Genomic DNA, 16,269 nt, shown 5'->3' with positions numbered 1-16,269 from the left:
CGGTGAACGTTAGCTGCGAGGCGACGCCTTCTCCGGGTGATTGATCTCGGGTCTGAGCCGCCCCCTGCTGCAGTCTGAGGGGAAGCTTCAGGAAGATTAAACACTAATCAGCTGATCAATAGATTTTTAGGTGTTTTATATTATTATTTAGTGCTTTTAGGAGCCTCCCAACATTTAGTAATATACACCGATCAGGCATAACATTATGACCACCTTCCTAATATTGTGTAGGTCTCCCTTGTGCCTCCAAAACAGTTGTGACTCTTCAGAGAATGGACATGGGCCTTCTGAGGGTGTCCTGTGGTGTCTGGCTACAGAGGGCTTTGGGTCCTATGGGTTGAGGGGAGGGGCCTCTGCGGATCAGGCTTGTTCCAGTGCAGATGCTTGACAACAATGCTTACATAGGTGGCATCAACGTAACGTCCACATGGATGGCAGGAACCACAAGGTCTCCCAGCACGGCATCACACTGCCTCGACCGGCTTGCCTTCTTCCCACAGTGCATGACCTTGTCTCCAGTTTACCCTTCTTCCCTTCTTGGATAGATACTGACCACTGCAGACCGGGAACAAGAGCTACAAGAGCTTTTGGACATGCTCTGACCTGTTTGCCAGTGGCAAAATGTCTAAAATCCTTCCACTTGGCCATTTTTCCATCTTCTAAAACATCAGGGTTGAGCACAAAATGTTGGCTTGCTGCTTAATATATCCCACTCTCGGACAGGCAGCCTGAAAACGAGATAATTAGTGATAATCCAGTCACTTGGCAGTGGTCATAATGTTATGGCTGGTGTTTTTTAATATATCATTACAACCGGTTTAATAATATTAATATATAAAGTGTCACTGGTTTCCCTTCCCTCTGCATCGGTGACAGTAAAAACTGCCTGAGGAGCCGCTAACGTTGCTAAAGCTAACGGATGGAACAATAACACAAGGTGCGAGAGGCTTGATGGTCTCCTGCTTTCATCAAAAAAAAGCTGTGCGCAGTTTAGATTTATTGTATTCTAAATATACAATTAAAAATAATAATTAAAAAAAAAAAAAAAAAAAGTCTGCCCATGTCTTTGAACCATTAAGAATCCGAACCATCAACTTCAACATACATCTCGGTGTGTTTTTTTACAGAGGGCAAAAAGTATAGGCATGAAGGTGGCATGATCCATTCCAAGGCTTTGAAAAACAAAAAAAACATGAATAAATAGAAAGTGCTAACTTTAGCAAAATAAAAGAGATTAAAAAAGAAAAAAGAAAAACAGCTTTTCTCTTAAAAGAAACAAAGAAAAAAAGGACTAACTGTGGTGAGGAAAGGAAATAGCTCCTGATAACTTTATAAAAACCATCCTAAGCAAAAGCATGTGGTCTGACAGAGGGCCTGGAAATGAGCAGAGCAGAGCAGAGTGGAGGAGGAGCAACGGGTCGAGTCGGGCTATCTATAAATTATAAAGTATACTGTGACTTAACAGCTTAGATTAAGATCTGGGGCAGATGCAGCGGTGAGCTCCTCCCTTCTGAGTTTTCATCTGATGAAATTTGTCACAGAGAAAAAAAAAAAAGACGAACCGGAGCTGAGGAAATAAAAAAAAAACAACACAAATTTCTTCAGAAGCCTCTTCAGAGGACTCTTCAATTTAAGAATCATCCAGAATAATAAAATTTCTTCACGTCAGCTCCGTGAACTACCCCAATCACGTTTAAAGTCGCCATTTAAAAACATGTGAAAGCTTTGGGATATTTAATAAAGGTTTTAATGACAGGGTCATTAAAAGTCATGCACGCTGCAAATAACTGCATGCAGTAGTTATGGTAACCCATCCAAGCACTTTTTATTTGTTAATAGTCATAAACACACACAGCAGCTTCATCAGAGGAGCCTCTGCCCTCTTGACTTTTCAATGTGGAGTATTTGTATGGAGAGCCGTCTGCATGTTACAGGAAGCAAAGGTCTGCCACAGCTGCCTGTAACATTCACCTGATACAGAAAAGTAATGTGGACTGATTATCAACTTCATATATATATATTTTATATATATTTATATATTTCTCTTCTCTCGCTCACTCTTTGCGCACTCGCACATTTATCCCACTTGCTCTCGTTTATTTTTTTTTTTTGTTTACAACGTAACAAATATGGTGACGGGCCTGAAATTACAATCACCAAAAACAAAACTCAGAAAATCGAGGAGGGAGAAAGGAGGAGGAGGAGGAGGAGGAGGAGGAGGAGGAGGAGGGGGGCGAGGTCAGGGAGGACTGCTGCTGTTCGCTGCCCATCACTGACAGTTGCAGCACAGAGGACACAGTCTGCTTGATGCTCGGACATCAAAGAGGAGGCGGCGGAGGCTCCTTCCCCGTTGAGCTTCTCTCTCGGAGCTGGAGGTTCTCCAGCGCCACATCTAAAGGCATGATATCCACGCAGCCCATGGCTCCGAAGTCGGCGAACTCTCGGCGCTCGTCCTCGTCGGAGGAGGAGCTCTCCTCGTGCATCAGCGTGGACAGGAGCAGCTCCTGGACGAACAGGCTGCGGTCGGCTCGCTCTCCTTCTAGAAACTGCCGCTCTGCTTCGGACATCTTAGGTTCATTCAACCTGGAGACAAACGATTGACATGAATGCAAATAAATCCAGGTAATAAATGTTAAGACGTTGCATTAGATAACACATTTCTTCCGTTACTCCTCTAGTATCTAGAAGTACTCAGTTTCAATCGAGGCAAATCTTACACTGCTGCACGACTTATTTTACTCTTTTCAAACTACTTGCTCGGACACCTGTCTCGAGTTATGTGGGCTTCTGGAGACTACAGACTTCTCTATTAACAGCTGCCAGGCTAGCATCTACCATTAGCCTGCATATGAGACATTTAGAGAACAACTGCAAGCTGGAGCTACTAAGATAACCTTGGTTACATTCCACACTCTCCAAACCGCACGAGTCTCTGCATCGATAACACGCTGTGACACCTACGACCACAAGTATAGTCAGTTTTTATCCTGTGGGAAACCCTGGACGGAGCGGTTTTAGCCGACTTTGGAGAAAACACTGATATCTCATGTATCCTCATTTAAGCTTAAAATACAGATATGATTTTTGATTTATGCCGACTAACAGACTCAACTTCAGTCCTCCTATTCTGTCCTATTCTGATATGTCTTACCCCAACTTCCTGTCTTGCACAGAATCAAAGAAACCCGTGTTAAGTTTTCTACTGACTCATTTTTTTTTTTTTATTGACTCATAATGTGATGTTAACACGGGACCATAATGTTTTATTCCCACGCTTTAATCTCCTGAAACTCCCATGACTAAGGTCTTCTCCCAAATAACGGGCGTCGCTGCTGAGATAAATATAATCTACACCGCTGGAACAGCAACAGAAATAGAAACGTACAGGTGCGTCACTCTAACAAACACAGCAGCAGATTTTCCAGTTTCCTGCAGAACGTCAATTTTGTTTCCGCCCCCCCCAATTGTTGCAGCAATTGCCCTCAAATTTTGTCGCCACTGGGTAAACCCTGTGCTCCCGCAGTGAGGGACTGTAGAAACGTCCTGGTCAGAGACTCGTGTCTCCAGCTCACACATTCTGCACATGTGCCAGCTGCACCATGCGTGCCAGGATACAAAATGTAGGAATGAATGGTGTGACAACCTGAAACAACAACAAGGTGCATGACGCAGCAGCAGCGGTATTTAAGCCACTTTGGCACTTAAGACGACAACTGTGAGCAACAGCTGTGTTAGAAGATCACAGGTGGTCACATCTAGTCACTCAGAGGCTTTTTTTGACATAAAGGGGTTTTATAATCCAAGCGTCCTCACTCACCGTGCTAATAGGAACTGGGAACTGTGAGACGAGGACGAGGGATTGCTTTCGCCCCCGGTGGTGGTGTTGGCAGTCGCTGTGCTGGGTGGAGGGATGGTGGTGCCAGTGTTGCCCGGGTTGTTGCCGCGTCGCGTCGCGTGGCGGCCCGTCTCCACTTGCTGCCGTGCCGCCTGAGCCTGCTGCCGCTCCAACTGCAGCTGCATCTGGAGCTGCTGGAGCTGGGAGGCTGAAGGCCCCGATGAGTTGATTTGCCCCCCTGCGGCACGTCGCACACCTGACAGCTGAGACAACAACTCTGCGGGAGACGCACGAAAGAAACAACACGTGTTTTAGTCTAATCAACGCGGCAGACGCCATAAACACATAATGTGCTGTTGATGGTTCTTCATAAAAGTGGCCTACTGCAGGACTGAACCCTGCTAAACACTGCGTGGAGCACTAGATGTAGAGTACGTCAGTGTCCCCCTGATCCTCACCTGCGATTGGGTCCATTGCTTCTCTGTTACTGGGGGTGTAAGTGGAGCTCTGTGACGAGGAGGATGAGAGTCCCCCCGTGGAGCCGCTAGTAAAGTGCATATTCGTCCGTCGTGCCCTGGGGCCCCCCAGTCCTCGTCCAGGGTGAAACATCCTGCGTACATGTCGCACACTGCTGGACTCATCGTGAACGGCAGACTGTTAAGGTTTACCCCGGGCACAATGTGTAATACGAAAATAATGCTGATATTTAACTAAACGTTTTTTTCTATTGAGACACAGAAAGGATATTAAATCTCTTGGCGCTCTGTGTTCGAGAGTGAGGTGAGCTGTGAAGTCGTCTGTGACGTGGTTGGGGTCTCCTCCCGGCAAGGCAGCACATATTGGACAGATCTGAAATAAAAGAGAGAAAGACTTTTGTTTGAGATCCAACAGGGAAGTTCCTTCAGAGTCAAGCTTTATCGTGTGTAATTTAAGACTCGGGAGTTAAATTAGAATCAGAATCAGCTTTATTGGCCAAGTATGTGTGCACATACAGGGAATTTGACTGCGGTAACTTACACAGATGTAGCACTGGACTTTGCTCTTGTCAAAACCTGGCGTCAAACATTACTCATGATGCAAATTCACCACCGGCTGCAGACTGATGCGTGTTATGCTAGTAGCGGCTAACCTTTACAGCTTATGACACAGACGTAGAGGTATTCCATCTGTGGAGTTCCCCTTTAATATCAGTCATGAGTAAATGTTTAATGCACCAATAATGAATGGACTTGCAAATTACCCCCAAGGACTTCTGAGTAGGAAGTGTCTTCAAGAAACACAACCAATAATTTGGATAAAACTTTTTTTCTATACAGACATGGATTGTATTTTTATTTTTTTAAATCCATCCCCATTTAGATAGAAAAGCTCCAAATCTGTATCAATCCTCAAATTAATATCGTCCCAGCTGTCCTCTCCGGTTTCTAAAATACTTGATAAATAATGTCCAGCTGTTCTAAAAAGTAAAACAATAACATTTGGGAGCAGTTTGTGCGATTTACATCCTTATTAGGAACAAACAGACTTGATGCTGGCAGCCATAGGAAGGGTTTTTGATAACTGTTTATCAGTAGAAAGATATTTTTCAAGCAAAATACAAAGGAAAGCATGGTTTCTACATACTGTAATTTAACCATTAGCTCAGGTTCTCTGTCTTATACAAGTTTTGGAGAGTTCAGACTGTAAAACGATATTTGAAAATGTCCCTTCTGTCCCTGGAAAGCAAATCTGCAGATTAATCAATATAGAAAACAGCCCTCAGTTTATTTAACTGCAACTTATTTTGCAAAGGAACTCACTGTTATGCTCTGAATCATCTACCAAATCCAACAAAAACAGTTCAAAATGAAACTCCCTGTTTCAGTTGGCACAAGTGGTCAGCTGGAGCACTAATACTACTAGTCGGCTCTACTCACGGGCTCCAGAGATCTCTTTTTTACCCTTCTCCCGTCACTTCGAGGTGATAGACTACCTGCTAGACTGTGAGCAGGAGCCTGAGCTTTTGCTTTGCTCAGCAACAGACAGAATCCATAAACACCCTCTGCATGTACATTTGTCATTTTAGGTGACTAATCAGGAATACGAAACAGCAATAGCACGCGATAAAAATAAAACCTGTAATCATCGGAAATTATCGACATATTACTGATGATCTATAGTGACCCTTGTGTGTGCGCCGTACTCACCACTTCTGTGGAAGTCTCTGAATGCTCTGAGGTGACATGCTCCTGTAGGGATGTCTCCGTGAAGCCCATCTTGCCACAGTAAGGACACGTGAACGACTGCGGTTGCTCTACTGAAAAAGTGTCGCCTCCGTAATACAAGTCTGCAGGAAGACAATGAATAAGCACAGCAGCCGTTACTGGTGGTCAATCAATATTTTACTGATCAATAAAAGTGTCTGGGAAGATTCTCAGTTATGCAGTTTGTGGTAGATGTAGAACAAGGATTGAAACAAAGGAAACTGGACTCGTCTTAGTTTTCTTGGGGACATTATGTCCAAGCGGATTCTTCAGTTCTTAAATTTTAAGTTTTAATGAGGAACATCTGTGGGTGGTACACACCTGAACGACCCGATGCTCACCAGCAATTAGAGGGTGTTGTTCAAATTAACCCGAGTGGTTTTTACTACAATTAGTGGTACTTTAATGAATCATTAATGTCAAGAAACTCTCTTGTTCATAAAGGGGTTTTCCAGTTCTACGTTATTAGCTACCTTTACTCATCTGTTCCTAGTGCTACAATGCGCACGTTGTTGATCTCAAAAGAGCGTCCCTTGTGCTTTAGGTGTAGGTTAACTGCTGAGTCCTAACCTGAAGAACTGGCTCCCCTGTGTTGACCCAAATTTTGTTTCCGCTCAGTAAAGTGCATAAAGTATAATACTCGTGTTAATCTGTGTGTGATCAATAAGTGCACGTGCTTACCATAGTCTACCCTGGTTAATATACACTGCATGGGGTGCTCTGTGGTGTGTCTCGTCGTCGTGGCTCCGCTCTCGTAGCACGATGCGCACAGGTCGTAGTCGTAGCAGATTAAACACTTGAACCGCCTTCCCCTAAAGTTGCCCTTTAAACACGCATCGCAGCTCACACCTACAAAAAAAAAAAAGAAGCAACAAAGAAGAAATGAAACGACCAGACATGACAATGAAGCTACAAATTCCTTACAAGTGCGCCTGCGAGACGACGGGCTGTCTTTATCTGCTGAGGGCCAGTCTCACTTACATGTGTTTTGGAGTGGCACCAAGCCACCGTGCCAGCAATGAGGAACGCTGGCATTCCAGAGAGCTTCACAAGCAACTCGGAGACATGGCACAAACATCCGAAAACTGTTTTTTATTGCCGCTTCCTCCTCTGTAAAGTATTATCTTTCAGGTAGCATGCTGCTTCTAGTTTTAGCCAAATAGTTTAAGAAGAAAAGAAAATATCGTCGCATGTCTCTGCTATAATTCCCAAAACCTGTTATTTCCTTAGAGGGTAAAAAAAAAAAAAAAAAATGCCTTATTTGGCAAAGGTTGAACAATATGTAAACAAGTGTTAAGGGAACTTGCAATAAACATCTCTAGAGGTAACATTTATTAAGCAAATGTTGGCCTGAACAAGCAAATAAACTGGCACGGTGCAGTAATCAGCTTTAGGTTTTGGTTAAAGGTTTGCTTTAAATAAAATAAACCAAAATAGTATTAAAAGGTGTAAGGAACTTTGTGTGCCTTGCTTAAGTGAGCGTGCAACCCGTTTCCACAAGGAATTTTAACAGCCTGGATAATCCCAGTTTTAACTCCATAAACAATCGTGTCCACCTGAGCACAATTAAAAGTCCAATTGTTGTCCTCTCTGGGCAAGGAAAAGGCAAGTTATTCGGCATGCTCCTCGTTCTCTCAAGGGCTAACTATAACCCCATTGTGCTCGTGTTTGCGTTATGGTTCACCTTTGTAACTTCTGAGATGATTAAACGCGTCAACCAGCTGGCTAGCCTGCTACAGCTAACAAGCAGCTTTGGCTGCAAAGAGACAAAAAATTACAGTTTTCCTGTTGTACATAACGTAAATCCACCCTCTCGCTAGCTAGTAGCATGGAAGCGAGCTAACTTAGTGACTAGTTTCCAGTCAGAGGCCTCAGACTTTCTGTCTTCTTGATGACAGTGCATTCGCTAACAACAGTATGTGACTAGACGGGACAGTATGGCGCTAATTCAGCAGCAATGAGCTATTAAATTAACAAACAGCTCAAATGTAAGCGTACAATTATGATAAATATCTTGTGGTGTATTACAGGGTACAACTTGGGAGATAATAAGCCCGGTGAAGTCACAGCTATAACAACGACTCCTTATATTAGCACACGTTAGCTCGCTAGCTAACCCAGCTAACGTAAGGTAACGCAGCACCTAGCAACGGCTAACTGCTAAGCTCTGGTGCCGTATCATTGCGAACAGGTTATTAAGATATAACGAGTAGCCTTATATTAGGAAACATGAGACATACACGTACAGCAGAGGTGCTGACAGCAAACATATATGTCAAAAGGTAGAGCTTGGGAACACGCCGTGAAAAGGCGAAACAGCCTCCCTTAAGTTGAATAAGCACTTAGCTGAGCTAGCCGAGCTCAGCTAGCTGCTCAGGTATATGTAGCCTCCGAGCCAGGCTCTGTGGACCTGTTTATCAACTCACCCTCATGTCGGGACATCCTACAAACAGCGACACAGCCCCTCCTCGGGCTCCCCAGCGCGTTTGACGGGGGACGAAACAGTTTTCGAGACACTAAACTGAAAAATTCTTCACCCTCGCCTGTTTTTTTTTTTTTTTTTCAAGCAAGATGGATCCCCCAGCAGCTTACAGTTTGTTCTGCTTCCCCTCCCAGAGTGTCACTTATGGCTAAGTTTTGCGGGTGAACACCAGGCGGCGCTGTTCCACATGAAATCAATCGGCCCATAGTAAATGTGCTTTGATGCCCTCATTGATGTCTTGCAGGATTTTAGTCAAACTCTTCACGTATGGGAATAAAAGTTGGAAATACACGATTACAGGTCGATTAATAAACCATGCAAACATATTAATAGTGTGCATATATATTTTATTATTTCAATTATTTCTCTTGGAAAAAAAAACAGCCTGTCCTGCAATCATCATCTTTCAAAACATTTGGATGTCAGATGCAGGTTGAGAAATTCTCACTGTACAGATCTTTTACAGCAAATTGAAAAAGTGTAAGTCCATTTTTATCTTATATTCATGTATCTTCAGAATCCCATTGTTTTTTTTACCCCCTTCTTGCATTTTCTTCTTTTGTTTGCGTGTTTTCTTGTTGGTTTATTTGATTTTAACTGTGTAACAAATAGAAAAGAACCACACAGATCATATCAATTTGTCTTTTAATACGTAAGGATTGTAACTGTGTCCTGTTTCCATGTTGCGTCTTCAAACTTTATCAGGAAAAAAACAGTATAACTGAAGCAAATTCACTTTTGGGGCCTCTGTTTTGTGATAAAATCCACTAAAAATGACAAGATTACTTTATAGGTATATAAAATATAGTTTTTTCTTTGCAACTAACAATTGCTTCCATCCAGGTAGTTCATCTGTCCATTATCTTTCAAGCATTTAGTCTATGAATGTCTAACCGGAGCCAAATTTTATCCAAAAGCCCCGAGCTGCAAGCAACACATTTTTATTTTTTTCACTAAAAGTTTTCACAGATATGTTAAATGTTAAATTAAATCTGGTCTGAACCAAAGCAAAACAACTAGTGGCCGAGAAGTTCTTTGTAAAAAGTCTTTATTTTTGTACATACGACTCCGTTAAATCCTGTGCTGATGAGGACACGTACAGTCTGACAAACCAGTGCATTACAATGAAGACTTCACAGCAGTGTAGAAGGCTGGGCTGGGGCTCACAACTCTCCCTTTGTCTCCCTCACACGAATCTGAACCCAGCGCCACCTGAAGCAAACAAAGAGAGACTTGCAGCTCCACCTCCGTGCATAAACCTGACGTGGCCGTACAATCTCAAAATGACTAAATGACTAAATTCTATACATACTTCTTATTACATGTGCTTCCTGTCAGCAGTGGAGAGTGAGAGCTGAGGAGTGTTAAAATATTAAACTCTTCCTCTGCTTCTTGGCTTTTCCCTTCAGCTTTTAACACATTGCGCTGAGAGGAAAAGTCAAGAAAAGAGGCGGGCAAACATTCTCCTCAATATAAAATATAATCTCTTCTAACATACTGAGTAGCTGTGCAACTTCTGGAAACAAAAACAAGGCAGAGAACCTGAATGAATGAGGTACTGTGTACCGCTTATGGGGTGACAGAGAGCCTAGTATTCAGATGCTTGTCGCTACCAGTAAATCCCTTAGAGATGGAGAAAACTGGTCAACGGGGAGACATATATTTATAAATCAGAAGAAAGGAGGAATATTACCCTCTGCTTTACAAATTAATAGTTTGAAAACCAAGTATTATATTGTGGCATTTAACCTCAATCAGCCTCAACATTCAAAACACAGTCATTCAACAGGTTTGAAATATAATTTTCAGCCAAGTAGTGGATACAAACCCTCATTTTTTCAGTAAAGAATAATTTTGTTCATCAAAATATAACAATATTTACATATCAGCTTTGAAACCGTGACAGAAGGCAAATCATTTTCTTAACTTTCTGAAGTTGATGGCATCTTTTTGATACTGGTAGCACCTGAGCAAAACCACTTCTTTCATCACAAAAAAACAAAAACAACAGCATTAAATTAAATGCAATTATGTACATTTTAAAGCTTTACAAAGTGAGCACTTGTATTTACAGTACAATCAAAGTTTGAAATTTTTTTTGTTTTTTGAATGCGCAGCTTCCTGTGTCCCTCAGTGACCCGAGCTGAAATTAATAACACACATTAAAACTAAGATTATAAGTTTAAAAAAATAAAAGCATAATCAGGTTTCTGTTTCGAAATGAACGATGTGCCACGGTATATTGTTAAAATTCAGCAACAACAAAAGAAAATGCGATAAAATGCTAAAAGATACAGTGTTTTGTAAAAACTAATCAAGCAGATACAGTTTGAACACAAGAGTCTAAGCTTTCAGACAGACTGCTCCAACACGTCTTCACATATCCTCTTCTAAGTCCTTTGGGCATCCATGATGGCATCGTGAGAGTTCAAAGCAGTTTAGGCAACTTTGGATCGTCATTATATATATATAAAAAAACAAAAAAACCTGAGTACTCTGTTGTCCTCTTAAGCCGGAGTGCAGCTAGTGCAGCTCAGAAGGTTTTTGTAAATACTTGATGCCTCGACTGCGGCGCTTCCTTCCTCCTCGCCTCCAGTTCCTCCTCTTGAACTGCTCGACTTGATGCGTACTGTATATTTGCACGAAAGCAGAGAACAAATAGCGTTTGCAAATACTTCAGACAGGGTTTACAGTGAGCGTCTTCGTCTCCGTATACGAGACCAACTCAGGAGCTACGGTGTGCTTGAAGCAGCACTGAGGAAAAAATTAAGAGTTTGGAAGTATTCGTAAACGCTATCAGATAGATTCAAATGTGAAAACTGTGTTTTCCCAGTGGTCGATGTGTCGTAGCACTGAGGTGTCCGTGGGTCTTCTGATGTCCCCTCCGTCTGTCCGTCACTGTGTGTGGCCTGATGCTGTCTGGACACCTCAGTCCATCACTTCCTCTTTCGAGTAGTCCCTGGTTTTTCTCTTGAAGAAGCCCAACTGGAGGAGCAGAAAACTTAGTCACAAAATGGTTTGGAATCACTGACTATTTTGCACATATAGTTTGACAGTTAACAAAAGAATTATAATAACTGTTTAAAATGTAGCTAGAACCAGGAGACTGTTAAATTAGCTTAGCATAAAGCCTCGAAACGGGTTAGGGTTAGGGTTAGTTTACCAATAAACGCACTGCTCTGTTTAATCTGCACAAAAACCAAAGTGTTAAAATCACAGTTTTCCAAAAATCACTAGAAGGGTAGGTAGGTGGCTCTGTCCCTCTGTTTCCTTTATCTGTGCTAAGCTAAGCTAACCACCGTCTAGTTATTGCTTTATGTCTCATCAAGAAAACAGGTATAGTTAAATAAGCTGAGCATAAAGACTGGAAACATGGGAAGTAGCACTAATAATATACTAATATACTAATAAACACACTATATTGGATTTTTTTTTGTTTAATCTGTACAAAAACGTGTTACGATTAAAAAATTAGATTTATATATTTGTGAGCATAATTATTTAGATCAGGGGTCTTCAATAATTTCCAGGCCAAGGACCCCCAAACTGATGGACAGATGGAGCGGGGACCCCCTACTTATGTATATGTGTATTTAAAGACATTTAAATTTGTGGAAAAAATTGCGACCACCCTGCAGTATCTTCGCGGACCCCCTAGGGGTTGCGGACCCCCTGTTGAAGACCTCTGATTTAGCTCTTTCGTCTCTTAGGAGTTAACAAGAAAGTGACTAAACCTAACCCAACATGACGTAGAGGCTCATGAGGTACTCAAAGATTCAAAATACTCTGCTGCAGTATGATTTAGGAAACATTACCCTCCATAGAATGAAGATGACGAGTGCTAAGATGAGCAGTCCTATCACGATGCTGAGGATGATGATCCAATATGGGATTGAACCTATGGACTCTTTTGAGATCGGGATCCTCACCTGTTTGGCACACACACACACACACACACACACAGAGTCTAAATGTATCTGCACTGTACATAAAAACACACAAGGGTGTAATGATTAACAAGACAACGCAAGCGTGACTTACAGCTCTGAGCCTGTCGTTGGTGCCCAGTTCAAACAGGTCTGCGTTTCTGATACTCAAAGTACCGTTCACCGTCAGGATCAGACTGGTGAAATCGCTCTGCAAGATAAATGTTTGTTCCATGAGTCTATAATGGAAAAGTCTTAAGGCGGCCCACGAGTTGTCTCAAACCCACCTTGATGAACGTAGGTTTCCACACTCTGAACGTAACGTTGACCTGACTCATCTTAGCTTCAGGGATGACGCAAATGAATGATGCACAGTCTGTTTGTCCGCAGCTCTGTGCAGCAAAACATGCAGTGAGACGGCAGCGGGGACAGTTCAGCAGTCTTCAGAAAATTAAACTCATCACTCACCAATACGAAGTGACCGAGCGATTCTTTGCTGGGGTTGGGTTTTACAATGTCGGGGTTAATGTTATCGGGGTTGATCAGCCATCCTGTGTTACATTCCACCTGCAAGAAGAAGAGGAAGAAAACGTGACGGTGGGTCTGCTTGTTTGATTGGACTAACTTGCATGTTTGCTGTGTGTATAGACACCTGTGGGCTGCTGGAGACATGCGTCAGGTACAGTAGCTTGTTCTTCAGAGGAGACTGACGAGGATACATCACTGAGAGTTCAAGGGGCGGAGTCACAATGTCACCTGACTTCTCCACCTGAGGATATAGGACGCGGTTTTACTGTTTTACTGATATCCAGCGTCACATCTGGAGCAAACATGGCGCGTCGCCTTAAATCATCAGATGTGATTGTGTTAAATTTTACCGTGTAGCTGATGTGGACCTCCTCCCCGATCATCCTGGTGTCGTTGAATTCCGAGGGATACTTTTCACGTTCTTTTATTACAATGTGTTCTTCCACGTGATCCCTGGAAGATTTAAAAAAAAAAAAAAAAAAAAGACATTATTTTAACTTCTCACTCTCAGACGTCTTGTCACTTAGTTTTAGCAGCTAAAATCTCCACTGTGTTAACCAGGTGCTCTCTGACATTTTCTCCTTCTTTCTTGGACAGAAGCTGGGATTTTAAAGCCGTTTCTTTGTTGAAAACAGAAGCTCGACGCACCTTGAAACAAAGCTGATGAAAGCAGTTGAGAGTGAAGCTTAACATAAAGGTTGCAGGCAGCACATGTAGACTAGTAAAGTATAGAATATAAAATCTAATGAGTTATATTAAATAACTACAAATGCACAAGTTTATCTTCTCTTCTTTTGTCTTTCTTGCAGATTGCTCGCCCCATGTGAGCTGCGTCCTTCTCATGGCTTCTTCCTATTAAAAGAGACTATTCTTCCTTCATTGTTATTTCAGAGCAGGCTCTGGGTTCTTCAAGAAAGTCCAGGGTCAAGCTATCCACTCGTGTTATTGTATTAGCTACGCACGCTTTACAACCAGATGGGAGAAAATGTCGACTGATTCAGTCCTTTGATCCAAACTGGAATAACTAACGCTTGAAAATCCAAGGTCACCAGAGGATGAGTGGCACCGACTAACGTTGGTGAGATGTTTCAACATCTATTGCCATGAGATTTTGTGCAGACATTTACAGTCCACAGAGGATAAACCCTGAAAACATCTGCAAGGCTCTGACTTCTTACCAAACTCAGACGGTGGACATGGCAAACAGCGTGTTAATATTCAGACTTAAACACATGCTCATAGTCTCATAGCCTTATGGTGCCGTGCTACCAAGACAAAAGGGAAGAAGAAGAAACGTTGCATATCGTTATATCTGTGCTCTTTCTGCTGTCACAGTGTCCAGCATGAAAAGTATTTCCACAAAACTACTCACACTCTGAATGTGATTCCAGCTTCATACTTCACAGGGATGAGGATCTGCACAGAGTTGTCAAACAAGGTTGAAGCCAGCTCTTCACTGTCACTGTGGGGAATTCAAAGAACTAATTTGTACAATTTTGATCCATTATCAGTAAAAACACCAAGAAAACTGGTTCCTTTTATTAGAATCATCGATAAATAGCACGGCGCTGATTTTCCTCACCTTGTAGCTGTCAAATTTATCTGGATTTTCTCCTGGACGTGGTTCGGATTCACCTCAAATATCACACTAAAATCTTCCTGTGGATATTAGATCACACCGTAGCTTCAATCAGCAGCAGAAAGGGCGAATAACATATAACTGTAAAAGCGATATTTTGTCTGAATTATGCACAGGACGGCTGAAACTCACCTCTACATTGTTTCCCAGAAAGGGGTACCCCACAGCGCACTCCACCTTCGTGTCATTCAGAGTGCATAATGTCTCTGGCTGATTACAAGAAATATAAGATAATCAAAAAAAAAAAAAAAAAAACACTGCTTTAATCTTTACACACTGAAATGATGTAGAGAGAGAGGAGAAGCAGAAATCTCACCTCGACTTTAACGTAGTCGATGTTCGGTGTGAAGCTGAGGGTAACTTTGGTGTTGTATGCGTTGTCCTTTTTGTTTTTGATGTTGACCTTCACGTCAATCTTCTCCTTTTCGTTTACTTTGATCTTGATGCTGGGGAGGAAAATGAAAACTGTGAGAAATGTCTGACTGCGAGGCACATATTCCACCACAAGGAGGCAGTCAAGCTCTGGGAAGGGTTTGCAGCTGGTACAGCATTGTGCAACTTCAATGTTATTAAAGGATAGGTTCACATTTTCGACGATGTCTTTAAACAGAGGGGAAAGTTCAGAATTAGCATAACATTTCTTCTTGTGGAGATGTGGGATGAGAATGAGGGAATTTCATTAGAACAAGATCTCTTCATAGTCTGTGTGGACAGGAGGAACAATAACAGCATGCTATTACTGACAAACTTATACAGGGTTTAATTCTACTTGCCTTTTTACGCTCGACTCTGCTTTGAGGACGAGGTCAGCGGTGCACTTCTCATCGTTTCCACAGTCCACTAAAGCGATCTACAAGACAGAGACAGAGTAGTTTAACAAGAGTTGATCATGAACATGCAGAAAGACAAACAGTATGTGTCAGTTTGACACTAGAAGGTGGTTTTCCTTCTCACCTGGACTCCGAGTTTAAGATGTAGACAAACAAGAGGATATTTTGGTTTCAAAACTCATCTGAACGCCAAAACAAGGTTCTCAGGAACTTAAACTCAATTTTACACTAAGTTTGCATCTTACGTTTATTTTATGCTGCAAAATGCGCTGTTAAATATAACTGTTTAATATAGCTGTGTTTTGGTTTGTAGTGGCAAAAGGCTTATCTATAAATGTTATTCCAAAGAAAGCTACTAACCGTATAGATCTGAGAACAAGCTTTTAAATCAGGAAACTTGTTTTCCGTCACGAATTGCAGTTCCTCAAATGGCCACTTGAGGCTGTATTATAGCGATTATAAGATGTTTACACTTTGGTTACAAGACAAAACGATTTTAGCCCCTATAGCTAATTTCCTCGTTCATACTAACTGTACAGTGGTCAATTTTCCCTTGTTTATATTACATCAAGGCTTAAAGTCATAATTAAAGGTGTGGCCGTTTTAAGTGACAGGCAGGTGGCTAACTATCTAGGCCTCAGCTGGAGTCAAGCAATTCCAAGATGGCGACAGCAGAGCTTCAGTAAAAATCTAAGGGTAAAGTCAAATAGGGTTCGACTATCTATACAGTATATACTTCACTAATCGAATAGTTCAACTGTGTTATCATGTTGGACAATAACACTT

At 42.0% G+C, this 16,269-nt stretch overlaps 2 protein-coding genes across 3 annotated transcripts in view; both read right to left on the bottom strand.

Moving 5' to 3' along the window:
- Positions 1 to 886: 886 nt before the first annotated feature.
- On the bottom strand, positions 887 to 8,549 carry kcmf1 (potassium channel modulatory factor 1). Its single transcript, XM_084572322.1, has 7 exons — positions 8,505 to 8,549; positions 6,760 to 6,927; positions 6,022 to 6,161; positions 4,583 to 4,684; positions 4,294 to 4,477; positions 3,818 to 4,112; positions 887 to 2,583 (listed from the first exon to the last, which is right to left on the bottom strand). The coding sequence occupies exons 1-7, from the start codon at positions 8,518 to 8,520 to the stop codon at positions 2,319 to 2,321; spliced, it is 1,170 nt and encodes a 389-aa protein (XP_084428448.1). The 5' UTR covers positions 8,521 to 8,549; the 3' UTR covers positions 887 to 2,318.
- Positions 8,550 to 9,626: 1,077 nt separating this feature from the next.
- itga1 (integrin, alpha 1) overlaps positions 9,627 to 16,269 on the bottom strand; it is a 48,270-nt gene continuing 41,627 nt past the window's right edge. The window contains exons 19-30 of one of the 2 annotated variants that reach the window (XM_084572101.1): positions 15,427 to 15,503; positions 14,970 to 15,099; positions 14,786 to 14,863; positions 14,597 to 14,673; positions 14,387 to 14,476; positions 13,365 to 13,467; positions 13,139 to 13,255; positions 12,955 to 13,053; positions 12,774 to 12,878; positions 12,602 to 12,697; positions 12,376 to 12,489; positions 9,627 to 11,545 (exon numbers count right to left, since the gene is read on the bottom strand). In XM_084572101.1, the coding sequence (XP_084428227.1) occupies positions 11,489 to 11,545; positions 12,376 to 12,489; positions 12,602 to 12,697; positions 12,774 to 12,878; positions 12,955 to 13,053; positions 13,139 to 13,255; positions 13,365 to 13,467; positions 14,387 to 14,476; positions 14,597 to 14,673; positions 14,786 to 14,863; positions 14,970 to 15,099; positions 15,427 to 15,503 (1,143 nt within the window). In that variant the 3' untranslated portion in view covers positions 9,627 to 11,488. Of the gene's footprint in view, positions 11,546 to 12,375; positions 12,698 to 12,773; positions 12,879 to 12,954; positions 13,054 to 13,138; positions 13,256 to 13,364; positions 13,468 to 14,386; positions 14,477 to 14,596; positions 14,674 to 14,785; positions 14,864 to 14,969; positions 15,100 to 15,426; positions 15,504 to 16,269 lie in introns of both variants that reach the window. The other variant, XM_084572100.1, reaches the window with a different exon arrangement.

The sequence above is a fragment of the Chelon labrosus genome (assembly GCF_963514085.1).
Source record: "Chelon labrosus genome assembly, chromosome: 22".
NCBI lineage: Eukaryota > Metazoa > Chordata > Actinopteri > Mugiliformes > Mugilidae > Chelon > Chelon labrosus.
Note: the sequence above shows the minus strand (reverse complement) of the source record. Positions and strands in the feature narration are given on the sequence as shown.